This window comes from Diceros bicornis, chromosome 26, assembly GCF_020826845.1.
Source record: "Diceros bicornis minor isolate mBicDic1 chromosome 26, mDicBic1.mat.cur, whole genome shotgun sequence".
Lineage (NCBI taxonomy): Eukaryota > Metazoa > Chordata > Mammalia > Perissodactyla > Rhinocerotidae > Diceros > Diceros bicornis.
Window position 1 is genome coordinate 10,641,725 of NC_080765.1, and position 27,146 is coordinate 10,668,870.

The 27,146-nt window shown below is 43.1% G+C and overlaps 1 protein-coding gene across 3 annotated transcripts in view; it reads right to left on the reverse strand.

The window, feature by feature from the left end:
- Window positions 1–27,146, reverse strand: part of SDK1 (sidekick cell adhesion molecule 1) — a 919,553-nt gene that overhangs the window by 193,191 nt on the left and 699,216 nt on the right. For all 3 annotated transcript variants that reach the window (XM_058569383.1, XM_058569382.1, XM_058569384.1), the window contains 3 exons: window positions 18,873–19,020; window positions 17,743–17,883; window positions 12,465–12,646 (listed from right to left, as the gene is read on the reverse strand). In XM_058569383.1, the coding sequence (XP_058425366.1) occupies window positions 12,465–12,646; window positions 17,743–17,883; window positions 18,873–19,020 (471 nt within the window). The remainder of the gene's footprint in view (window positions 1–12,464; window positions 12,647–17,742; window positions 17,884–18,872; window positions 19,021–27,146) is intronic.

A 27,146-nucleotide genomic window follows, 5' to 3' on the forward strand; every position in this document is an offset into this window, starting at 1 on the left:
TATAGGCACATATCAACGTGTAAGTATATGTACATGTATATATGTGTATGTATATGCACACATGCATGTATACATATATGTACGTGTGCACGTGCACACATTTATATGTATGCCTCTGTAGGTAAACATGTACATACATATATGTGTGTGCATGTATATGTGTATGTGTATACATGTATATGTATAATACGTAAGGGCCTACTGCTATGAAACCAGATCCTTTCTCTCTATTTATATGTGACGAATCTAGGTTCAAGGTTCCTACCTTCATGGAGCTCAGGGTCTAGTAGGGGAAGCAGACACTTATAGTTCTATGTAACAAGTGCTACAATGAAGGTCAGCACGAATTTCCTTAAGGAAAACTCTATGGAGGAGACAGTTCCTGAGCCAAATTTTTAAGTAGGAATTTCCAGGTGGAAACACAGTAGAAAGAGTATTACAATCTGAGACGTGCCAAGGCATGGACGCAAACTCAAATACATATACTCAACCCAACACCATGGCTTTGTTCCATGAAATTATGATAACCAGAGTTTTGGTAAAGAATGCTTCTTCTATGAAGCTTCATAGAGGCAAGGGTCATGCAAACAAACCTATTGATGATGTCCAGATAGGGTTTGCAGACTGGAGAAGCAGGAGTTGCAAGAGCCCTCCAAGGTCACGTGGTTCACCATCCTGTCCAGCAGGAGTTCTGCCCACAGCACCCTGGACAGGCGGCCGCTCAACTACCGCTGGCATAATTTCTTGGACACAACTTTCCTGCTCCTTAAGTCAATTAGCACCTCTGCCATACATTGTAAAGGGGATTTTCCTTATGCTGAACTAAAACCTTTCCTTCTGCAACTTTCTGCCCATCGATTCCCGTCTGTCTCCTGGGTAAACCGTTCCTTACACACATAGCTGCCAGACTATTTGAAAATCACAAAAATATCCAGCTAGGCTTTACTACTACAGGCCAAATAAACACCCCGTTTCTCTTCTCTGTCTCCCATACGACAGGATTTACAGAGCACTTCCTGTTCTAGTTATCCTCCTCTGTGGAGCCTTGATTTTCTCACCATCCTCATGGTGAGGCACCTGGAGCTGGCCTCAATGCTCCAAGTGGCATGTAGCCAAAACAGGATTCTGTGGCATAACGATCTGCCTTTATTTAGAAACATGTCATTTATAGAGAGAGATTAAGATTATGGTCATAGCTCTCCTTGGATCTGTGCTCCACTAAACCCCTCAAGTCTTTTTATGGTAACTGTTGGCAAGTCATGTCTCCCATCCTGTTGTCACATGATTGGTTGTGTGGATGTAAATATAGTATTTTGGCTTATCCCTTTTATGTTTCAATTTGATTTCAACCATCAGTCTAAAAAAGCAGTTTTTTATTTCTCATTCGGGGATAGACTATATGAATTACACCTCTCAGCTGCGACACCTGCATATTTGACAGGCATGTCATCTCCATTCCCTCCCAGTCACTGACAGAAGTGTTGACCAAGAAAAGCCCAGAAGAATGATGGATTTTGCAACTGTAGTCACCCTCCAAGTGGGGATCAATCAAGTAAATTACAGTCTTTGGCCATAGCTGAGCCCTAGAAATTTATCTAATTATTTTATCACTCAATCCGTATTTCCCCATGTTAGCCATAATGGTGCTTATTTAGTGAGTGAATGAATGAGTGAAAGTCAAGCTACAGAATGAATATGGTATTTGGACCTATCACCTCAGTAACCCTCCCCAAAAAGGAAATGAGGTTAGTAGGATGTGGTTCATTCTGAGTGACCAAAGGTGACTGCTAGTGACTGCTTCCTAAGAATTATAGGGCCGTATTTCTACACTTCTTCCCATGAAGTAGAACCTGCAGCCCTGCCCACTAGTGAGTATTTTATAGCTTCATCTATGCGTTTCCTCTCTATCTCTCATTTTTCAAGAGAGTTCAAGAGAGCTGAATGTGCTCTTTCTACACTTTCTGAGATGAAAGCCATCCTTATCATAAACCCATCGTTCCAACACAAATCCCACTCACCTCGATAGGGAAACAGATCAAAACCATAAGAAAAAGACGACTGAAAGATGATCAGGCTGCTTGACCTGAAAGAAATGTGGCCATCCTAGCCTCACTTTCTTCCAAAATGCTGGAGACATAAATAGGGAGAAGAAGCTGTTCTGAAATCCTGTTCTCCTCCAAACATACGTGTATTCTCATTGGTTGACTTGGTCCAAACAGCTCACTCCTCTTGAGTTACCAGTTGATCATTACCCATATCTTCCTTTCTTTTCCAAGTCATGACCTTCATCTTAAGGAAGACTTGAGCCTCCTACCCGACCATCAGAGTTTCTAACAACACAGTTGAGGTTTCTTCTGAGAGGCACCACTATCCCTACAATCCCCCAGCACGCGTGGTAATCCTACATATCATGTGCTGTGGTTCACAGGCACTGTTGCTTTTCTCCAGTAGGTGGGACTGATCCTTGCTGGGCACAATCCTCCTCTATTATGGGACAGTAGCGTTCATTGGTTTGACTCTTTGATGTTACAGGCTTCTACCCACCAACCTCTAGAGGAGTGGTTCTCAAATTAAAAAATGTATCAGAATCGTCTGAGGGCTTGTTCAAACACAAATGGTAGGCCCTACCCCCAGAGTTTCTGATCAGTGGGTTGGGGGGAGGGCCCGAGAATGTGCATTTCTAACAAGTGATGCTGATGCTTCTGGTCCAGGGACCAGACTTTGAGAACCACTGTTCTGGAGTTTCTTTTCTGCTTATTTTCTCTTTATTTCCTTCCTCCTTTCCCTCCTTCCTTCTTATCCGCCTACTTACCTACCTTCCTTCCTCCTCCTCTCTCTCCATCCCAGCATTCTTCCCTCGGTTATTATTTTCATTCTCTCTGGAGCCTAATTAATTGGTTGGCAAAAAAACCCACTCTTGTCCCCACAAGCTTCTTTTCTACCTTCTCCACTTTTTCTACTAGGAATGTCCACTGTTATTTACAGCCCATAGAATTTGACATTATGCCAGGTAGGTACTTTTCCTGAACTATTCTCTGTAGCTGAAAAGTGAGACACAGATTGTTTTTACTTTTGATATTTCATTCAAGAACTCAAACAATATTATTCTGTAAAACTTATTTGCCACACCCCTGAGTGAATTCTAGTCTATCATTACAATTCATCTTCTCTGCAGTCCACAGAAATGGGAGGATCAGTTTATAATAACGGTTAATAAAAAAAAATCTCTGCACTGACCAGGGAGCTACCTGAGGTTTTGCAGATTCACAACATGACAGATAAAATGAAGAAAGTGACACTATGAAGTGCCAGCAGAGAAATTCATCGGGCCTCATGGAATAGGTGGACACGGGTGTCTAGGCCTCTGTGGTCAGAAAATGATTGACTTCTACATCCTGCTTATTACTTCCTATCAGATTAATGCAAACCCAACCTAAAGATCCTAAGTAGCCCACTATAATGCTATAAAATTAGCTGAATTTAGCACAGAAGGAAATCACAGTGCATTGTTCAACAAAATTTCTATATTCTAATGTGCCCAGTTGCATCTATTAAAGTAACACTACCTTATCTGTTACAGATAAACTGTGAAATCTCAGTGTCTTACCATAACAACAGTTCATCTCTCATTACCCTCAGTGCAATGTCAGTTTTCCTGGTTGGTGGGAAGCCTTGCATGTGACCATTCATGGCTCACCTTGCCTAGGAAAGAGTCTCCTTCCTTCTGCTCACATTCCACTCACTGGGAATGGAGCTGCTAGCTGAGCAGCTGCCCCCAGCAGTATCTCCACATTGTGGAAGGGCACATAGATCTTCATGTCTTTGCCACAACTGCACACTCCGTTTTTCATTATTCTTAAAGTATATGATTTCAAATATTAGGGACTGAAGTGTCCATCCAGAACTTAGTGGGGATTCATGGGCATCTACTTCTCCAGGTAATCCCATCAAATTAAATGTACATGACTTTCAAATAGGGGAGAAGCGAGCGCATTATGTGGCAGAGCTACTGGCTATGTACATTAGAATTTGTGTGTCGGGTGTTATCGCTAATTCCAGATGCTATAGGCCACGGCTGGGTTCTTGTGTGGTTACGGTTCTTGCAGTTTTGATACACCTGAATGTTCCCACTGCATTAACATTTCTAACACATTATTAGGATGACAAATTTTGGACAAATAAGCTCGAGTATCTTTTTTCAATGGCCCGCAAAAGAAAATACTTTAACACTTAAAAAGTTTTGCGTGTCCCTTTCTAAACTTATTTTTCCCATTTATTGATTGGCCAGGCATTGAGGAGAAAGCATTTGGGACTCGTTTTTAGGCTAGCGACGTACACCAGGTGAGGACAAAGCAAGCAGGCCCTGGGCTTTCCTTAGAGCTTCGGAGACAAGGGGAAGAGTCAGGAGAGAAGGCAGGGCATCGCACTGGATATGGAGATTAAATTGGTGCAGCATGGGAAATTGAAATAGAAACAATAAGCGTCTGTCTTTAGTCAGATATCTATTTATGCTTTATGTACGTGTCAGGCATTGTGCTTGGATTTAGGGATAAGATATAAATAAGACAAATCGGACAGAGCCCCTGCTCTCAAAGAGTTCCCAGGCTTGTAGGGAAGACCAGTCTGTACATCACAAAAGAATGCTCAGGTCACAGTAATTTAAGATTGGTCTGATTTTTCCTTATGTCTTCTGGTGGCAGCTGAAGGGCAAGTCTTATCCTGGGAACACTCCTTTCTCACGACGTCATCTGCACAGATACAGGTGCTGGAACCCTCCTCCAGCCCCCAAATCTTAGCTCTGGGCCTCAGCCAGCCGCCCCTGCTCGCATCCCCACTCTGGTCTTGTGTTGTTGGCTTCAGCAGTATCTCTCTTGGGAATCCTTCTTCAACCCTGACTCTGCTGTGTTCCACAGGCCAGTGGGAGCCTCTTCTGAAAGGGCTGCAAGACGAGCCAAACCAAACACCCTGTATTGCTCAAATTCAGTGTTTTTCAAGCTGCAGGTCACAAATGCATTAGTGGACCAGGAACTCAATTTAGTGGTCACAGCCAACATTTGTTAAAGAATGAGAGAATGAAACAGAATGGAATCAAGTAGAAAATACCAAAGAACACCATAGGCTGGAAGGGTAACTATTGTTCCATGAACCTTCTGTTTTGGTTGTGTGTGTGTATGTGTGTGTGTATGTGTATACACTGGGTTTCAATGTAAATAGATTTCTTATGGTGGGTTGTAGTCATAAATGTCCACAAGCTACTGCAAACCCACCTGCCATGAGAGCATAAGCAAGACGAGATCTCACTTCTTTTCTATTCCTCATACAGCCGCACTGAAAATCTGGAATTAAATTTGTCCATGTTTCATAGATGCAGAATGAAGAAGAAAAGCATAAATTCCAGCATTTTCCAGCATTCTCTAGCTATGTGACCTTGAGAAAGTTAGGCACCTCTCTGAGCTTCCATTTTTTCTCTGTAAAATAGGGATAGTGATACCCATCTCTCACAACTGTTGGGGGCTGAACAAAGTAAGATAATGAATTTAAGTGCATAACATAGGACAACGAAACTGGTATAGAGTGGCTTCCCCTAAAATGCTAGTTTTCTATTCTTTTCTTTCCTGAAAGTTCTAAAAGACCAATTTAAGCCCACACTTAATGGAACATCCCTTATCATTGTGCTCAGTTCTTACTTTGTGTTTTAGGTGATGCTGGCAGAATTTGGAACATTATGTTATTCTGTAGGCGCAGCCTGAGGTCTAGAAAGTCTTAAGGATTGAGAAACAAATCTTTTGTGCAATGTTATTTATGCCACATTGATAATTTCCCAAGAGGAGTTAAGAATGGAGCTTGTAAACAGAGTGTTCATTTATAATCCTTACTTGAGAAAACCTTTCAAAGCCCAAGTGAACATTTAGGAGCTTTTACTAATGTTTTAGGAATGTGGATAACCAAACGTTTTCTCCACTTCTCTTTAAATATGAAATATTTTCCTTTCATTAGAAGGTAATGTTCTGAAACCAAAATAAATCATTACAGCACAAAAATACCTTTTACAAGAAGAGAAATGATAAAGAAATAAAACCAGAAAAAAATTAAAACCTTAGTGGCCGAAAATGATGATTTATGGGATAATTTGTCTTTAGACCCGCTATTAAAAAACCAACGTCTGCATCTTGATGGACGCAGTTAAGAAATGGATGGGAGAAGTTCGCTAATGTACACTGGCTTGTTCTAGGATGTAACCCTCATCTATTACATTTCATATTCTAACAGTGCACAGGATTCCACATGCAGGCTCACCTGATAACTTGATTGTCACATCAGTTCCTCATGTGTCTTTCACCATTAGTTGAACAATTTTTAACAAAAACTGAATTTGGGAACCAAACACTGCATCTGCATCGAATTTGAACTACTGATTGTTCAAATGACTACAGTACTTTCCGTCCCGCACTAAATGATTAGAAAGTTGCTGAAGTAGACATTGGCAGTAAGAAAAATGCCTGTAATTATACTGGGTGTTTAGTTATGCAGAACTTACACTCTATGGCTTTTTCCACTTGAAACCAAAAGCATATTGATTTCCGGAAACATTTTGAAACAAATTCTTGAGTAAATTTAAGTTATTTTCCATTTCATTTTGGGTAATCACAATGGAAATTTGACGCGTGGGTTCCACGGATGCTGGAATTTTAGGCCCCAGCTACTGTGACAGAAGGAATCTTTCCTCTCACCCCCGAAAAGTTCACTTGGCTGGAACTGTATTAGAGTTCTGCTGCTTGATTTGTAAGTTAATATGTCACATCTAAAAATGCCTAGAGCAGAAAAAGTCGTGGAGGCACTGCTAATAAAATCTATTAAATGGGATTGGCAGAAAGATAATGGGGGATGGTGGCTGAGGGGGAAATAAGAAAAGGCAGGGAAGGGGGAAGTTTATATTACATAATCCCTGTGTGTCCAAGGTGTTAGTGCACACTGAGAACTTGTAAAGAACCAAAGTAGACAAACCAGACACTTTTAGCATATCTCAATAACAAATTGGATTGAACAGAAAAATGGGATATGTGACAGGTGAATCGTGAGTTCAAATTACTTCAGGGATCAACATCACATCATGCTGAACTTGAGGTAGGAATACTTGCTTGTCTTCCTTCAGGAGCTTCCTTGAAGAAAATACATTTGAGACCAAACTCGTGTGCTCCAGGAGCCCGAGGATGCTCAGTCTCCCTGAGGCACACAGCTTTCCTGTTGCTCCATCTCTGCTGCCAGTGCTAACAAGAGCGGCCTGTGTGCCCTTCACTCCTCACCCGGGGCCAACACTGCATCATTTATAAGTTCTCTTTCAGAACGACCGTTGAACACAATACACGCCCGCCTAATGGCCTAATGGTGGTGGGAGCCGCACCAGCTCTCCCCAGCATTCCCATACCTTCTGAAGAGGAGCTAAATCCAAAGAGCCTTATTAAAGTCAAGACAAATTACATCTCATTTCCCCTGATGGATCAAGCTTGCCACTTGGCTGAAGGGAGAAGGAACAATTAGGCTGGTTGGACCGAAGCTCTATTCTTCCCGAGGCTGCGCATGCCCTGTTTTTCCCATGGTCTCCTGAGAGACTCCAGAATTGTTTATACACATTCCAATAATTTTCCAAATTAGGCTGACAGATAGTTAATTTTACGAGTTATTCTTTTTCCCTTTAATATACAGACATTTAAATTATTTCCATTTCAGCTTCAAGGACTGACTCAGTCCTTCAGGCTTTCTCAATAAGCAGCGCTAAGAGCCATGGGACACCTCAAGTGCCCTGGGAGGGTTCCCAGCAGCAAAGAAGCATGCTCAGGTATGACCCAGACAGCCCCCCTGGGGAGGGCCCAGAGGAGTTGTGGGTTTGCAGTTTCTGGTAATTCCAGCAGGGGTGATTATGAAGGATCATGAGGCACTCCGCATGCGGCAAGCCGTGACAGATTGTCACACACTTTATGTCTAGAAATTGTATATCCTCCAGGTTTGACTCCCCAGCAGGAGTCACCATAGAAAGTGAGGCAGAAACTGCTAGCTGCCCTTCACTATCCTTTCCCCCTTCCTTCCTTAACAATGGACAGAAATGTGTCCAGCGGAAAGACTACATTTCCAGGCTCTCTGACAAAGAGATATTCCATGAACTGTAAGGGGAAGTCAGCAGTAGATGGGACTTCTAAGAAAGTTCTTCAAAGGCAGGCGTACTTGCATACTTAGCCACCAGGCACACCCCTGTGCCTTCCTCCTTCTAGAATGTAGATGTGACAGTTGGCATTGCAGTAGCCAGCTTCTAACTATGAAAATGGCAAAGTAAAAAGAAGGAGCTTGATTCTCTGGGGACCATGGAGCTGCCACTGCAAGGCTGTATGGTTCACTGCCCACTCTTCGGGTGTGAGAAGGATAAAAACACCCCTTTATTTCATTTAAGCTACTGTCATTTTGGGTCTGTTTCTAGCAGCTGGACTCCATTCTCAACCAACACAGACAGCAGCATACTTCCTCCTCTGATGCTGTCCCACCATGTAGATGCCAGTAAAGCCCCTTTTCAGGGATGGTCTTCACGTCAATGGCATATTCCTCTGAGTATCTTGACTGGAGAGTCTTCAAAGCATGTTAGTAACATCCACCTTGTAATTAATGGGAGTGACCACACATGAATGAGTCTGGCTTTTTTTCTAGTCCCTGCTCTTGTTGCATAAATGTTAGTCTTGCTTCCCTGGCTAGGCTGCAAATCCCTAAGTTTGACAATGTGTCAGGCGTCTTCTCCACTCTCGGTGCCATGGCTCATTGCACAACATCAAGCACACAGTAGGTGCTCACATCAATTCTTGGATGTCTGTGTTCTTGGTTTTATATTAGCACAGAGAGTGACCCCAAATTTCTCTCTGTCCAATAGCCACTACAGAAACATTCAAGGAGAACCTGGTGGCTGTCACAGTAGGAGGAGGAATAGAGATAACAACAACTACACCACTGGTATTTGTATAACAACTCCATGTTTCCAAAGCTTTTTCACTTGTATGGTCTTGTTTTCCCTTCACAACGTCCCTGAAAGTTGTCATGGCAGATAAAAATGTCACAATTTTACAAATGAAAAAATTGAGGCTCAGAAAGATTCATGTGCATCTTGAAGGCAGATAAGTAGTAAATATTAAGAGTCAGGCCTTGATGGACTCCCAGGAAAGGGCCGTTTCCAGGGGTCACATATCAGAACGGGATGTGTGTGTGTGTGTGAAGACTTCTCACAATGCCCCAGTCTCCATGTTTCCCTAAATTATTCATGGCCCCTCGCTGTTGCCATTTTTCTTTCTAATGTGTCACCTCCTAATCAGATAGCTTTTTATCTGCTGTATTCACTCATCTACCCCTGACCCAGGCTAGTACAGCCTGTCCTCCCGCACACTCCCACATTCTTCTTGACCTTGTCAAATCCTCTCCTATTTCTGTGCTACCTTGGGTGGGAACATTGGTTCCAGGACAGAATTAACATGCTTGCTCCCTTTTGTCCAGCTGTGGGGTAGCTGACCTGGAGGCTCCCAAGGAGCAGGGACAGATGAGCACAGTGTGACTGCACCCTGTGCCAAGGGGCCAGCCGGCTATGTGCCCCTTCAGACACCTGCCAAGAACCTGAGCCCGGCTTGGAGTCAGTGCCACAGCCAAACCCCAGGGAGTGTCCCAACACCATGGCCAACAAGGGTCTCCCTCTGGATTTGTCCTGGGGCTCAGGCAAGTCCCTCCAACAAAGGAGGGTCAGGGCGGGCGGTGCTTCCTGGGGAAGTCTGAGCGGCTGTCACAAACCTAAGAAGCTACGTCCGGTGACTGAGGGACGGGTGTAGGGTTAGGACCAGGGTCTGGAAGCAGAGCACGAAATGACCAAATGACTGAATTCCAGCAAGTTCAGGGTAATTTTCTCAGGGAAGTCATCATCACACCGAACACAAAGGAAGTCTAAAACATGCGTAGAGAAAATGGCTGCAGCCCTCAAAGAAGGAAAATGCCACTTGTTTCCTGAGCCCACACCAATGGTTAGGAGGGGAACGAAACACTGCCATCAAGTCTGTACAAGGATGGCTTCAAGACGTCAAAGCAGAAATGCCCTGTAGTGAGCGAAGATGTGAATTATGATGACGTCCGCTGGGTGCCCCTGAGACCTGCTGGTGGCTCCGGGCTCTGGGCTCCACGCCAGGCCTCCAACACCCAGAAAAAGGAAAGATGACTCTACTACAAAAACTGAGATGCTGATGGGATAGCCGCACGCACGGCATCATTCAGAAACATTAGCTCAAAAATAGTTAAAAGAGAGTGAGATTGTGAACCATATTTTCACAAAGAGCTAATGGAAGTTAGCTTCTCACCTATGTGAGGAAAACAAATCCTTCCCCCGAGCAGAAGCACACTCAGTATGTTTCTCAATTGAGATCGCGTCATACAGGGGCGGGAGTCACCCAGCCAGCTGCCATCTCCACAGAGCCCTGCACCCGGGCCTGCTAGTCTGGGCAGGCAGGCTGTCACCAATCAGGCCGAAATCACCTCTGAAGTCCCACTGACATCAGAGGCTGCTGACGTCACTCAGAAAACTGTGGTCTTAACTCTGAAGACTAGGTATTAGTGCTGGTTCTGCCGTTTGTTAGCCATGCGATTTCAGACCAGCCAAATCCCAGCTAGCCAACGTTCAGTTTCCTTATGCATAAATGGTTGCAAACAAAACTTGCCCTGTCCTATGCTATAAACTGCGAGCAACCTGAGGGAGGGGCTAGCTCCTCCCACCCCCGCCATGGTTTTCGAGCCCAGTCCTACCATACAGGACGCACTGGGCGAGTGCTCGCTGGTTTGCTAGGTTGTTGTGAGGCACTAGAGAGGGAATAGATGTCAAGCTCTTTTGAAAACTACAAAGCACCGCCCAAACATATCATCCCTCGCCTTTCTCAGTGCCATCGTCAGAGCCAGGGAAGTTCATCACTTCAGGGCCAAATTATCACTCTTTGTCTCTGGAGTTGCTGCTGCCATTCTCAGCTCCCCCCGCCACCTTGCTGCACACCCACTGACAGATTCATCTTCCTAATACAGCATTTTGAGCCTGTCACTCACAGCTCTAAACCTTTAATGGCTCCCTGATGCCAAGTGAATGAAAGCCAAACTCAAAGGCTCCAAAGCCCTTCTCAGTTAGGTGGAGACCCGCTTCCCTTTACCCTGCACAGAACTCAAACGCACCGGCAATAAAATGAAGCCGTCACCATTAACAGTAATAGGGGATTATTAACAGCAATATCCGTCATTTAAAGTGTTTCCAAATTTATAGTTATTTTATTAAATAGACTAATTAAAGCAAACATTAATTGTCCAGGTTTCCAGCTATTTTCATTTTCCAATGAGTAATTAAGAATTACTTGCCGACGAGCAGGTCCTTCCTGGTTGTCTTGCATTTTAAACATCTCTGCTCGTCACTGTGAAAGCGGGACTGACTGCACTTAATTTATAAAGGAGGATTTATGGACTTAGGGATGACAACAGACAGCCAATCAATAAGGGATGATAATAACAGCATGTAATATCAAGGAACATTAGGTCTCAGGCATGGTTTGGGAGAGAAGTGGGCAGTGAGAACCCTTATCATTGGAGAAAGGTCAAGGCCTGGTGGCAATAACAATGCCTAAGCAAATGAAACCATACCCGTGAGGCAGGCGAGGGGGAAGCTGCTGAGTGGGGAAGGGTTTTGGATTTTGTAGGAATTGTTTCTCTGGGCAGGACGGGGGCTGCTGCGCGGCACACGGGGTTGCATCCAGAGACGGTCTGTCCCTTACTGCTGAGAACGGTAACAGTGAAATGCAGACCTGGAGGCTGTTTCCGATGCCCGGCTCTTCCTGGACCGAGACCCGGATCCTCCAGGAATCAGAGGAGGAATCAGACGCTGTAGAAAGCCTTAAAATGACGGGGTTGGGTCTTAGCACGTCTATGTAAGAGCCACTGGCTTTATAACATTCTGCTTGGTCATGTTTGGGGGGTGGGTGTGGGGACGAGTTTTTATTTGCCAATAATCATATTACATCACTCAAAACAAAATTCTAAATAATCATTCCCTTGGAAACACATTCGCAGTACCATGTAGGACTCCAGGCCAGCTTTATTACAAAATACACCATGATTCCATTTAGAAAAAGTCAGTTCCACAGAATGTTTCAAGAATAAGTGGACTGGTTAAACAATGTGTTTAGATCCTTCCTGTCCATAGTAAGCAGAAAAAACCAGTTAGAATATTATCTGTTTCCCTTCTATAGTACTGCTATAGTTTCAGAATAGATGGGGAGATTAAATTGAATATATGATGAATTTCCTTCTAACTGCTCCCTAGAGGATTGAATCCTGTATTTTTATTTCTAACATGCTCCAATCAAACTTCGCAAACCCTGCTCCCCAACAATGACTGCCACCTTGCAGGGCAGCAAGCTTACCTCCTTGTAAGGTGTACTCGGTCACTGCCCTGCTGAAGACACCCAGGCCAGCCCCGTTGTAAGCTGCCACCTGTATTTCATACTGCGTCCAGATAATCAGCTCTGTCACCAGGCAGTAGTTGACCTCTGGGCTGGTGATGTTCCTCTGCTGGTACTCTCCAGGCAGGCCAGCCAGGCGGTACCTGCATCAGACCGTAGAGAAATGACTCGAACCAGAAATTGGGTTTACCTGCAGTTATTCTGCATGGTTAGAGGAAAATGGAAGTCAATAAACAGGAGTAAAGCCGAGAGGTCAGCCTCAGACAACACTACTTCCTAATTCAACCCCTAGAAAAGGTATAATCTAATCTCACAGTGATTACAAGATCTGGGCAAAACAGAACTAACATTTCAACTATGTTATGGTTAAGGAAAAATTATAGCTTTTTAAGTGTAACTTGTCTAGGGACTACAGTGACTTAGTACCAAAAATTCCAGACATGATTTCTATTGGGGTGTTACCATAAATCAGTCTGAGCAATACTTTCCCCCTGTGACTCTGAAATGTGGGGAGAAATAGAGAAGCAAGCAGTGTGTCACCTCTGGGTCTCCGTGGATTGAGTTCCCAGCTCTCTTTCCAGTTGGGAATTCTAGATTTGTTCAAGTAGGGTCCAGAACTAGAATGAGTGGCTTTAAAAAGTGCTCACATTCCTAAAATACTGGTCCAGTATGACAAACTGCCTTTTTAGGGGATCTTTGTAGAATGCTCTTAGTGTACAAAAGGCTGAAATTTAAAATTGTATTTATTTTTTAAAAATGACATACACAACTCCGGACTTAGAAAATGTATAAATTAGGAAATTGCTATTTGTAATCTCAAAGGACTTTTATAGCATTATTTTGAGTAGCAAATGTTTTTCCACGCTTCCGTTGATAGAAGTTAATCAGTTCCCCTGGGTAAAGCAAGGAGCATGTACAGTGGGAGTAAATTTCCTCAGTCATTGTGCAGCTTCCAAAAGCATCTAATTTCTCTCCAAGAAGTGCTTCTTGCCTCGGGAAGATGTACCTTTGTATGACAAGTAGAAGAGAGAAAAGATTGAGGAGGATGCAAAACCAGAGTGCCAGCAGGACATCCGTTCCCTGGTTATGGCAGGTCAGGGTCTTCGGGCTCCTCCCTCATGCAGAGTGACTCTGTGTCTGCAGAGTCTGGTTAGTTACCTGCTCTGTCCCCAGGGCAGCGGAGCGCCTGGACACAAAGGGGAAGGACCTGAGCCAGATTCATGGGGGCCAGCATGTCAGCAAGACTGTCGCCATCAGAAAAAAGAAGAAACTCTGAAATTCAGGCCCTTAAATGGAAAACAACTCTCCAACGAGAATGACGGCTGAAAATGCACCAAGGAAGCAAAGATATGGCAATAAAAGGTTCTTCATGAAAATCAGGATTTTCTGAGAGTAGCCTTTCATCCCCTCTTGCCCCAGACCACTTGTCCTTGGTGAGGCCTGTTTGATAGGAAAAATAAACGATGAAGAGCAGCCCTTGAACAGCAAGAAGGTCCAAGGCCTCTGCCTGCCTCTTGCCTGAAAGGAGCAGCAGCATGACAGACCTGCAGCTCGCCTGGCGGGAGGCGCTGGGGACGGCCAGTGCTATTCTGCGATGGGCAAAGACGAAAGTTAATCTATCCAACCACATTTTGCTTCATTTTCCACCAACTGCTGACACCCACTGAATTGGCATTCCTTTACTGAATACCTGCACCAAGCAAGTGTGGGCGCAGTTCATAGCGGTAGTTAGGTTGGTTTCTATAACGTGATGGTCTACAAGGCAGTGGACAACAGGGAGAAGGGCCTGGCATGGAATAACCCATGTGACAGATATTTCCACTTAAATTCCCCATCTACAAAACATGAACTTTTAGAATAAATGGCACTGAAACAATTAGATAGCCATTTGGAAAAAGGTGAAAATTGGCTCTACACCCACAGCAGACACCAGAGTGTCCTGGTACATGTGAACAGTGCCTGGAACACTTATAACCAATATGGCACATGCTGGGCATGATCGCTTGAGAGCTCACTTGTGTGGACCCATCACTATAAGATATACATTCCAGGGAGAAGCAAAGAAATCAGCTCCAGAAGACTTCAGCTGGGAAGAAGAGTTATGAGCTGGCTGCTCTCAAGCAAATTCTTAACTTCTCTGAGCCTTGGTTTTCACCTTCCTAAAATGACATAATCACAATGGCATTTCACAGGATTGTTGCAAGAAGAAAATCAATGGATGCAAAAGAGATGGGACAGTGTAAACCACACCCTAAACATTTCTCTTTTGAAAACACTGATCTTCTAGGAAGTGTGGTAAGGGACAACTCTGAGTTATAAGAAACTAAGCCTGCATGAGCCACACGCCTTCTCCCAGGCCCTTCTTTATTCGATTGTGTAATCAAATTGCAGAATTCCTCTTGAGAACAGGCTGCTCTCCCTGCCGCAGCAGGCCGGTTGGTCCCTTCTGACCAGTGGCTCAGGATGCTTTTGTAACATTCACAGGATGTCTGGGAAGGTCACAATTAATAATGAAGTGCAGGGCATCGTCCTCTGACTGGTAAGATACGTTGCCCAGGAGACTGTCTCAGGCAGAACAAGATGATTTTTTATATGGAAATAAACAGAAGAATGTTTTTAAAGGACATAACCCCTGTGTTCCTCTCAGAGAAACACCCTGCCCATTATTATAAATATTTTATTATTGCGCACTCATGCTAACTACTTCTTACGGCCAGAGCCATGGCGGTGATTTATTTCCGTTTTGTTCTTCTGTGGCCTGTGCTGCAGATCTGACACAGAGACTCGTGCCCCGGAGGACACATGCTTGCAAATAGAGCTGATTTGCGGACTGGAGGATTATGTGGAAATGTTTCCAAGCAAATTCATTTTGGCATGGGTCTTTATTTCTGAAAACTTTGATATTCACAGCCCTTGGGTAGTGCACCCTCATTTTAGGGCTTTCTTGATTTAAGCCCCTACAAATACAGATGCCCTCTTTTCCAGCACTCAACTCTACTGACACCATCACGGAAAATCCTTTTAACAGCAGTAATCCCACAAAATAGAGAAATACGCAGTCCCTGATGGGGCCTCATAACATCAGAGAGATTTTATTATTAAACTCCATGCCCTGAGCCTGGTTCTGTGGGCTGGCTTTTAAAGTCCGTACTTGGCAGCTGGAGCCCCAGGAAACTTTTCCTCCGTGTGCTGAAAAAAAGACGGAGGCAGCTGGGATGACAAGCATGGTCGGAGAGGGCAAGGCCAATTATTTTCATTAGTTATGAGCACGGAACAAGAGCTACAGCTGAAGCAAGGAGCAAGTGGCATGAATGCAACAGAAAACCTCAGCCTTCAAGCAGTGGGAGCACCAGGCTATTTTCAGGAGGGGAACTGGGAATTGTCGGGAAGCATCCACAGGAGCTGGAGCTACAGGCTCCCCTCGCCTGCAGGGGACAGATCGCAGTCTCCTCTTCACCCTTCTTTGAAATGAGGAAGGACAGATGGGGGCGGCACAGCGACCAAAGGGGCCCTGAGTGCTGACTCCAGTCCTCCGGCCCTCGTGTACCCCAAGGGACAGCCGCACTTAAGCCACTTCAGGCAGACAATGATCTGGCTTATGTTTAGAGGATAATTCATATGCTTGAGGGAAACTTGAGAATAGCAGTGAATTGGTTGTGACAGGCAAATATTACATGCATATAGATAAACATGTATTAAACGATGAATGGATGATTATATAAATATACACTAGGAATGAGTTGTCCTCCATATGCAAAGTAACGGAGTCAAAGAAGCAACTCTTTCATAATCTCTTACATTTATCTAAGAAATTACATTTATCCACTTAAGATCTTTGTTAATCCAGTATTTCCTGATCACACTCTCAGAATGGGCACGGACTAGGCATTCAGAGGAAGGTAATAGTGGACCTCTTAATCCATAAGGCTGGCAAGGGAGTCAAAGTACATGTCAGATTAATAAATATGTCCACAGCTGTACAATCTATTAGGAGAGATTTAATAATTATCCTTTAATACTGCTTTACTTTTTTCTTTTTCTTTGTGTCAATAAATCACTGCAATGATCACATTCAGTGCATATTTAAAATTAGCAGTAGTTTTGGCAAAGGAGGTTTCTTCTCTCAGACCTAGCCAAGTTCTGGTATAGTTCTCTCAACAAATTAGCAGCCTAACCACCCCTTATAAGGCAGAGATAGCAAACCGGCCACTCTTGGGCCACATCTGGCCTGCAGACATGTGTGCGGCCTGCTCTGTGTTTCAAAATATATTGATTTCATTTCCAACATTAAAAAATTGTGAGATTGCACGTAAAAAGTGGCATAGTGGTTGAGTGGCATAGTGGTTGAGTTCGTGTGCTCTGCTTTGGTGCTCTGCAGATTTGAATCCCGGGTGGGACCGACACACTGCTCATCAAGCCCTGCAGTGGTGGTGTCCCACGTACAAAATAGAGGAGGATGTGCACAGATGTTAGCTCAGAGCCAATCTTCCTCAGGAAAAAGAGGAAGATTGGCAACAGATATTAGCTCAGGGGCCAATCTTCCTCACCAAAAAAAAAAAAAAGCTAGATTTTTAAATTTCTTTGAAACACTAGAGAAACTGGCAATACTGAATGACATTCTAGTGTGGTAAAAACTGGCTAATAATTAAATCATTTGCATTATTACTAATTAAGAATTATATTTAATAATACATGCCCCTGGTAAAAGCTTAAATAGAATAAAAGGATTTACAATGAATAGCACACCTTGCTCCTAACCCATAATATCCCCTTCGATTCTCCTGCCAACATGCAACACCTGATGTCGTTTGTTTTTTGCTGAGGAAGATTCACCCTGAGCTAACATCCATGCTAATCTTCCTCTATTTTGTATGTGGGTTGCTGCCTCAGCATGGCCACCAATGAGTGGTAGAGGTCCGCGCCTGGGAACCAACCCTGGGCTGCCCAAGCGGAGTGCACTGAACTTAACCGCTAGACCACATGGCTGGCCCCCTGCTGTCAGTTTCTTGTGTGTACATATCTGGTTGAATATGCACACACTGTCTCGGCAAGGCTACCCATGTTTTCTTGTGCACTCCAGTTTGCCACAGTCCCTTCTACTCCCTAGAGTCTTACAGCTTGCCTGACTGTCTTGATTACCATTGGGCTCCTACAGACATTTGAGTTTGCCACCTCAGCAAAATAGACACTTGACTCTTTATGATGACAGTCTAAAAGCAGCCTATCACAAGCAACTTGCCTGAGGATATAGCCATGCAGCACCCCATTGTGCTCTGTCTCTGGGGGCGGCTGCCACTGGACCATGATGGACTGATTGGTACGCCCACTGGCCACTATATTTTTCGGGGGAGCACTGGGTGGTTCTTCAGGTAATATCAACCTAAAAATAAAAGAGGGGGAGGGGAAAGAGAGATTAGCGCCAGAAACAAAGGATCCTCATCTGCATTCTCTATCTGAATCTTGAGCCTTTTTACCAAAATCCAGTGACTACGAAAAAAGCAAAACGCCCAGCTGATCAAACTGAAAGGACACGCATGAAATAGTTACAACAAATCAACATAATAGAAAATCAGTTAAGCAAGTGACAAGGAAGACACGGGAGGTGACCTTCTTCTGTCTGGATAACCCACTGTACCTCCACTCTTTACAAAGATTACAAGCCTGAGCGAGCCAGCTCACAGGCCTGTAGTTTGAGACTCCTTCCAAATGGTTTTCTTCAGCTCTTTCAACCGCTCTCATAGCAAACTCCTACATTTTGAAAAAAGTCACTTAGAGCTCAACTATTTCACAATTCAAGCCCATTCAAAGCTCAGGTTAATTGGGGAGTGCACGATGAAGTCTGATGAAGCCATATTCCCATGTCACATCTTAAAGAGCTTCAGAAGCAGCCTCCCCAGGGATGAGTGAGCGGCAAGACCACTGGGGAATGCGCAGCTGCCATGCACACACTGAGCTCATTCAGCTTCCCTACAACACCCTGCTAGCTGTTTACTTGTCAAGACAGTGGCACCAGCTCCCATCCTGCTGGCAGTCAGGGGGCATAAAGGGCATGAAAACATTGTAAATTCTTAATTTCATGTATACAGAGGGCTGTGCTGCAGGAATAATTTATGTGGGCACAACCAGAGCACCAAGAAGTCTAAGAAACTTCCCTCAGAGCAATTAAGGAAAACCAGCCAGCCCAACATAAAACTGTGTTTTCCCTCTTTCTTATAGTCGTTCACGTTTTTGCCAATATCACTGAGGGATGGAGGTTGATTACTTTGATCAATTTCCCCCACCCAATGTGAGGCTTCAGTTTTGCTTTCAGGCCCAAGCTGCTCCTCGTCCCCACACTGTCCCCACACCGAGGGAGGCACATTCACACACCTGCTTGTCTCTGCACTGTACTGGCCTTTGCCCACTTGATTCACGGCGCACACCCTGAATTGATAGGTGCGAGCCGGAGTCAGGCCACTCACGATGACGCCTGTCATCTCGGGGCCAACGTTTGACAGATGCACTTTCCATGGAGAGTCTGAAAGAATGAGCAAAACAAATTCAAACCTATACAAGCGCATGTCTGAATAATACTAAATGAATGCAAAATGCATTCCCGTGAATTATCTCATTTGCTTACCATGGCAGCTCCAGGAGATGGAGTGGTTATCCCCATTCAATAGATGTGGAAACTGAGGCTCATGTCACGTGGCTAGTACCAGGGAGCCTGGCATTAAACCCGGGTTTCCTACTCCAAGTCCAGTGTGCCTCCCTTACCCCCATGCTGCCGTCCACGAGTAAAGGAATCTCTTGTTCAACCTGCATATGGCAGTTTAAATGGAACCAAAATATTCCTCACTCCTGTGTTCAATATATAACGGGAAAAAGTTCTCTTTCAGCTCACACGGTTAGGCAGATTGCAGATTTGTCTCCCAGAAAAAGATGCTGCACATGTCACCAAATGATAAATAAAAACTATATTCATTAACATTTTAATAAAAGAGGAAATGAGCATGATAAAGACAGATGGGCTGTGTATTTTGCAACCCATCTGCGTGGCAGCCCATTTCACCACCACACCCCTGAGTGGCTTTGGCTGGAGAGAGATGTAATGAAATTCACAGCTAGTTTAGAATATCTTTCCACCCAGCTTTCCAGCAGGTGTGGAAGAGTGACTCTGCCAGCCAGATGGGCTCTTGCCTGCAAGGCTTCAGGAAGTTCTGCCGGGCTCCCACACCTTTGGGTGATTTTTTTTTTTTTGCAGAGTTTAAACATGCTTTTTGGCCTGATCATTTCACAGAGTGATGCCCTGGAATGAACAAGACCTGGCACTGACTTTGAGCACCCACTGTCAGTTCCCATTTGGAATTGCTATGATGACTGAGCTGCATTTTCAAGTTATGAGTGAAGTAAAACATGGGGGGAGAAGATTCTTGTGGAATTCAAATTGTCTTTCTTGTTCCTCTGAAGTAGTGGTAAAGTCCCTTTCACCCACATTGGAGACGGTCAGAAAGAGGTGACGCATGGTTTCCACTATGGCATTGGGCTGTGCTCAGACTGCAAACAAGGCCAGCTGCGTGCACACTCCACACACAAAAATCACAGCCACTTCTGCAAAAACCTAAAGACCTAACCATGAGGATTCACAGGTCTGCGCTCGGGAGCTCATCAGAAATGAACTCCAGTTCCTTACGGGTCACTAAGAAGTAGCCACAAACTGCTCCAAAATGAAATGAGACTCTCAAAGGCAACTCCTGTTGACCTTCACACAGAGATGTCCATGACTAAGTCAGAGTTTGTTAGCTGGATTCCTGAACAAAAAGTTACGCTGCTCTGAAGCACGATGCCAATTGGGCTACAAAAGCTGAATCTTTTTAATTATTTCAAATAAAGCTGCTTCCAAAAACAGCTTTCTGGGAATGCAGTCCTCATCACCAGCTGGGCATTTCAGTGTTCTTGGCTTTTGTTTTTCAGTGGCATAGGTAATCTACAGTTGTTGAAGATCCCTCTCTCTTTATGTTTCCTTAAAAATGCAACGTGTGCATTCCTAATTGACTATGAAAAAACTCACACCAATTTCTCTTTTCACTTTGGGAGTTTGAGTCCTTTCTAGAAGCATCAAACAGCTCATGGTTTTCTGGTTTCCTAAGCAGGCTCTCTTACAGAAAAGAGCCATTTGTCAACATAAAGATGAAAGAGATTCCCTAGCATCAGTGTAACTGGACTTGGTTGGTGGGAACCAGGAACTCTCCATGCCAAGCCAAGCTTCAATGGAAATATAGTTTTCATTCTGAAGACAGATGATGTGTAATAGAAAAAACAGAGACCGAAGTTGACTGTGGGCTCCTCCACTGAAACAGTTTTCAATTCTGTTTGAGCTTCCTCTGTAAAAATGGGGAGATAAATCAAAACCACGAGATACCACCTCACACCCACTGGGATGGCTACCATGAAAAAAGCAGAAAATAACAGGTGTTGTGAGGAGGTAAAGAAGTTAGAACCCTTGTGCACTGTTGGTGGGAATGTAAAATGGTGTAGCCACTACAGAAAACAGTATGGCAGTCCCTCTAAATTACCATATAATCCACCAATTCTACTTCAAAATACATACCCCCAAGAACTGAAAGCAGGGTCTCAAAGAGATATTTGTACACTTGTGTTCATAGCAGCACTATTCACAATGGCCAAAAGGTGGAAGGAACCCAAGTGTCCATCAATGGATGAATGGATAAACAAAATGTGGTCCATCCAACAATGGACTATTATTCAGCCTTGAAAAAAAAAAGGAAATTCTGACACATACTCCAACATGGATGAATCTTGAGGACACTACACTAAGTGAGATAAGCCAGTCACAAAAGGACAAATACTGTATGATTCCACTTATACGAAGCTCCCGGAGTAATCAAATTCATAGAGACAGAGAGTAGAATGGCGGTTGCCAGGGGCTGTGGGGAGGGAGGAATGAGGAGTTATTGTTTAATGAGGACAGAGTTTCAGTTTTGCAAGATGAAAAGAGTTCTGGAGATTGGTTGCACAACAATGTGAATGTACTTAACACTACTGAACTTACACTTAAAAATGGTTAAGATGGTAAATTTTATGTTATGTGTATTTTACTACAATTAAATATTTTTTTAAGTGGTGAAAAAAATAGGAGAATAACACCTCACTCCCAAGGTTGTCATGAGTATGAAGTAAGAGAATGTGCACTGATGCATCTAGCACAAAGCCTGGCCCACAGTGGACACCTGTGCTGGATGCTCCTGTTTTCCCCCCAGATCCACTCTCCACATTCCCCACCCTGCTCTGTGCCCTGGAGGACCTGCCAGGCAGGAGTGGGCTCTTTCTTACTCACTGGGAGATTGCCCCAGACTATCTGCATTCTTCATCCGAAGGTTTCTGCTCTTCTCCTGTGAGCAGCTCTACACAATCTCTCTTCCTGGGCTCTGTGACTCCCCTTGCCTCTGTGCCCTAAGAGTGATATCAGCTCTGCTGCTGCTCCCTGCCCCAGGTTACTATGGTTTCCCTCCTCTCCCACCTCTGTAGACTTCCTCCTTGATTATTCTAATTCAAGAGTGCCCTCTGTTTCCTGTGGGGACCCTGACTGAGACAGTGCTCAAAAAAACTGATCTTCTGTCTCTTTCTTCCTGAAGATTTCAGGGTCTGTGAGCGAAAAGCTCACCTGTTCAGTCAGGTACAGAGTGACGACAGCAATTCTAGACACAGACAGTCAGAAGGACAGTGGTGGAACCAGTCTACTGAAGGGATTAATTGCAGCAAGGAAGGGGCAGAGGGCGCTTGGAACGCTGCTTTGCCTGTGCCAGGTGCCCTCCCTCCCAGACTCTCCACCCTAGGAGTCTCTGATTCTCACCATTTGTTCACTCAGAGTGTAAACAGCTCTTGAAAGCATGTAACCTGAATAGTAGGATCCGTTGCCCAGTTTGATTTGACAATAGGGCCTATTAATCTGTCCGATACCGTGGGGCTTTGCTCAGTCCTCCAGGTGCATCTAGAGAATACTTTATTTATTCTTTTTCCTCTCCTACTAGAAGATAAAAGATCTGGCAGAAAGAGAGATTAAACTGAAAACTAATACAAGTGAACCGGATCCATCTCATGGGCACTCTGATTTGTACCAAAAAAAAAAAGTGGTTTGGGAAGGATTTGCTCATTCACAAGCTTCAGAATTGCAAGCTTGCTGAGAACTGTTAAAATTTAAATAGCAAGTCTGTTCCTGACAATCAATAAGCAAAATCCCTTTAAAAGATTCTTTTCTCAGTCCTCACAAACGAGTACTATGTGATGCTGGTCTTGGGGCTGGAATGTAGAAGAATCTTTTGATAAAGCAAACCATTCCATAAAAGTTTCAAAAGCTTTTTTCCTCCCCTTCAGGGATGCCTCTTGCTCCTCTGATCTAAAAGACAAGGAATTTGAGTCTCTCCCAATCAGGCTGTGACACAACCTCTGCTATACAGATGGCCGTCTGATAAAGCAAACCATTCCATAAAAGTTTCAAAAGCTTTTTTCCTCCCCTTCAGGGATGCCTCTTGCTCCTCTGATCTAAAAGACAAGGAATTTGAGTCTCTCCCAATCAGGCTGTGACACAACCTCTGCTATACAGACGGCCGTCACTAATCTTGCTCTCAGGAGGAGTTAATCACTCCTCCGCTCTGTCTGTTGGTTAAAAAGCTGGCAGTTTTCGATCTTCGCAAATGTACTAGAAGCTTTTTCCAATAAAAAAGGGCATTACCATTTTCTCAATTAAAGGTACCTGAGGAAGGGAAATACTTTTTCGAAGAAAATTTTCTTAATTGTCAAAAGGACCATTGTTATGATGAATACCTAATGTCTGTATAGCAGTTTGCAGTCTGGAAGCGCTTTCACATCTGTAACCTCATGAATCCTCTTGGGGAGGAGATCTTATCTCTCCTCTTACAGACAAGGACACCAAGACTCAGGAAGTATAAATAACCTCTCCCCATCCTTACAAGTTGTCACTTCCTGGACTTGTTGATGGATTGAACATCACTAGAAGCAGAGCAGCAGGGCCTCTAGTGTCTCCTCATGAGATGCAGCAGAAAGTACCCACGACACTCAGGAAGTACTGACACTCACACATACACAATTCAAGGAAACACACAACCAAAAGCTCGATGCAAATTCATTTTAGTCTCTGGGCAATAAAGAAGGTGCAGCAACCAGTTAAATGACACCATGAGGAAGCAATCTAGGACTTGGGACATTCTATAGAACAATGCTCTGGCTTCTGCACCAGGCAAGGACGGGGGAAGGTAGGTGGGGGCTCTTGACAATGACGAGACATAGGAGAGAAAACAACCAACACCACGGATGGACCTTGTTTGGATCCTGATTCAAATGAATCAGCTGTGAAAAGTCATTTTTTACAAAATAATTAGGGACATTTAAACGTGGACTGAGTATAAGATGATACTAAGGATTACCATTAGTTTTGTTAGGTGTGATGTCCTTTTTCTGAGCTGTTTACTGAATCACTTAAGGATGAAATAAAACAATGTCTGAGATTTTCTTTAAAATACTCTAGCAAAAAAAAAAGTGAGGAATCAATGAAACAAATATGGTGAAATGTTAATGGTTATTGAAACTGAATACATCAATACTCCATACCTTTGTGTATATTTAGAACTTTTCATAATAAAAAGTTTTTAGCAAGTGACTATTTTGTCACAACATTGCCAGCATTGAGCATTATTACTCTCTTAAATTGTACATTTGGTAAATGTAAAATGTGACCCCACTGATGCTTTACTTGTATTTTTTATATGAATGAGAATGAACATTCTCCCACTAAAACAACAGCTTCTCGGGGCCGGCCTGGCAGCGTAGCAGTCAAGTGCACGTGCTCCACTGCAGTGGCCCAGGGTTCGGATCCCAGGCGCGCACTGACACCCCGCTTGTCAAGCCATGCTGTGGTGGCGTCCCACATAAAGTGGAGGGAAATGGGCATGGATATTACCCCAGGGTCAGTCTTCCTCAGCAAAAAAAGAAAGATTGGTGACAGATGTTAGCTCAGGGCTAATCTTCCTCACAAAAAACAAAAAATACAACTTCCTCAGGTAATGGAGGAAGTTAAGTGGCAGAATTAAGATGCAGATTTATTATTTTTCTAATTCACTTCTTCCACCGCTGTTTGGGCTACCACAGTCTGCACTTTGTGCCTCCTGAAATATAAGCATCAGGTTATAATAATAATGGCTGCCCATTTAAATAGGCACCCAGGAAACAAACTCCTTTAGAATCTATTTTATCCACTGTTAGATCGTCAGCATCTAGAATAGTGTCCGACATACAGTAGGAACTCAATAAATACTTGTTCAATGAGAGCCCCCACTACGCCCTAGGCACTGTAATGGCTTTATATGTACATATTCAACCTTCACAATAACCCTGAGGCAGACATGATTATCCTCATTTTCATATGAGAAAAGAAGGCACAGAGGGATTGAGTCAAGGATTACAGGCTGGTCTTTCCACCTTGGTAGAAACTCCAGATCAGTGCAACTTTGTTTTTTTGACTTCTTATTAGTAGTCATAATTAGTATTAAAGCTAGGAAGTGAAAGGCTTGGTCACAGAAATGATCTGGAAGTGGAGATATTCTCTTGGATCCACGCCTTCGAGGGTCTCAGCAACGTCACACTCATCAGAGACGCTCTTTCCCCACAGCAGGCTGTCTGTCTAGACACTGAGTGTGGGTGCTCTGGTTTCTTAGGATGATCCACACTCAAGACAGGTGCCACTAAGAGTCTAACCCCAGGCACAAATTAAGCTGAATTTCCCATATTCATCTACACGAAGTTCAAGAATAGGCAAAACTAATCTATGGAGATGGAAGTCGGAAAAGCGCTTGCCTTTGAAGGAAGAAGACTGACTAAAGACACAAGGGAGCTTTCTGACATGTTAAAAATGTTTGTATCTTGTTTGAGGTGTGAGCTACATGGTGTATATATATTTGTCAAAACTCACTTGAGATCTTTGCATTTCATTATATGCAAATTATATCTCAATAAACAACAAAAAAATCAATATCATACATAACAGCAAAATCCTCGTAGACATTCCACTTAGATCAGAGAATAAACAACAACAAGAGACACTATTCTGCTAATTATTTTTTTAAATCATTCTGACCAACCCAGTAAGATATAAAAAACAAAAAGAAAACAATAAATTTCTATTATTTGGAGAAGGTATGATTGTCTACCTTGAAAACTAAGGGGATCAACTGAAAAATCATTAGAATAATAAGAGAATATGGCAAGTGGCTAAGTGGAGAACAAATACCTCAACATCAGTAGCTTTCCTATAGTCCAACAATAAATAATTAGTTAGAAGATGAAATGGAAAGAAAATCCTAATCACAGTTACAATAAGACAAAATCTGAGGACGACTTTAATAAAAAAGTATAGAACCTACAGGTATAAACCTGCAAACTTCACTAAACAATATAAAAAAAGAGCTGAAGAAATGGAGGAGCATATTATTTTCTGAATGGAAAGACAGAATTACCAAGAAGTCAGCTCTTGTAAAACTTATCACAGGTTTAATATCATTAAAAAGTCAATGGGACTATTTTTGAAACCTAACAAAATAATTCCAATTATTTTTCTGGAGGTGACAAGAACTAACAAAATTCTGAAAAGACGAGGGGACTTGCTTTATCAGTTATTAAAACACATTTTGGAACTAAAACAATTAAAATATTATAAAAGTGGCAGAAAAGCAGATGATCAATCAATGGATCCAAATAAACCCCAAACAGATTTTTATATAAACAGTTCTCTTTAATATATGAAAAAGGAAATATTCATAAATAAAAGATTATTCAATAAATGTTATTGGGAAAATGGGGGTCATTTGGAAATTTGGAAAGTGGTCATTTAGTTATTTGGCAAAAATAAAAAGTCATGTGTCAGAACGCTTACATCTAAAGTCCAGGTACTAAAGAGTTAATGTATTACAAATTAATGTATTAAAATGCAATGTATTTTTAATGTATTAAAAATTAAAGCTTTAAAAACAAAATGAAAACTTATAAGAATATGTATTTTATGCTTGACAGTGTTGAAATATCCAAACATAAAAGTAATGAAAGAAATTATAAAGTAAAATATCAATAGATTTAACTACATAAAAAATCAAACATTTCTGGATGTCAAAAAGCAATACACAAAAATTAAGGGTAAAAACCAAATTGAAAAAATACTTGTCACAAACGACAGAAAAAACCCTAAGGCCTTGATAGAAAGAAAAATAGGGGAAAGGAAGTTGACAGATCATCACAGAGAAAGTACAAAAAGCCAGCCAACTCGGAAAAATGTGTTCAACAGCACCAGTAATCAAAGAAATACAAAATAAAACAACTCTAAGACCTGAGCAGAAACTCTGAAACAAATCTTGTGAATGAAAACATAGAGGAATATCTTTGCAAACCTGGAGTAGGAAAAGTTAATGAGTTTCCTTCCCAGATATTTTCATTAGTGTTGGTGTCCTGCCTTTGCGGGTTGCCCTAACAGCTTAGTTTGCCTGTTGGGTAATTCATCACTGCTGCCTGGAATGCCAGAGCAGGAGACTGGAGACAGCGCCTCCCAGAGAGGGAGACCTGGGACAGTGTCCCCTGGGG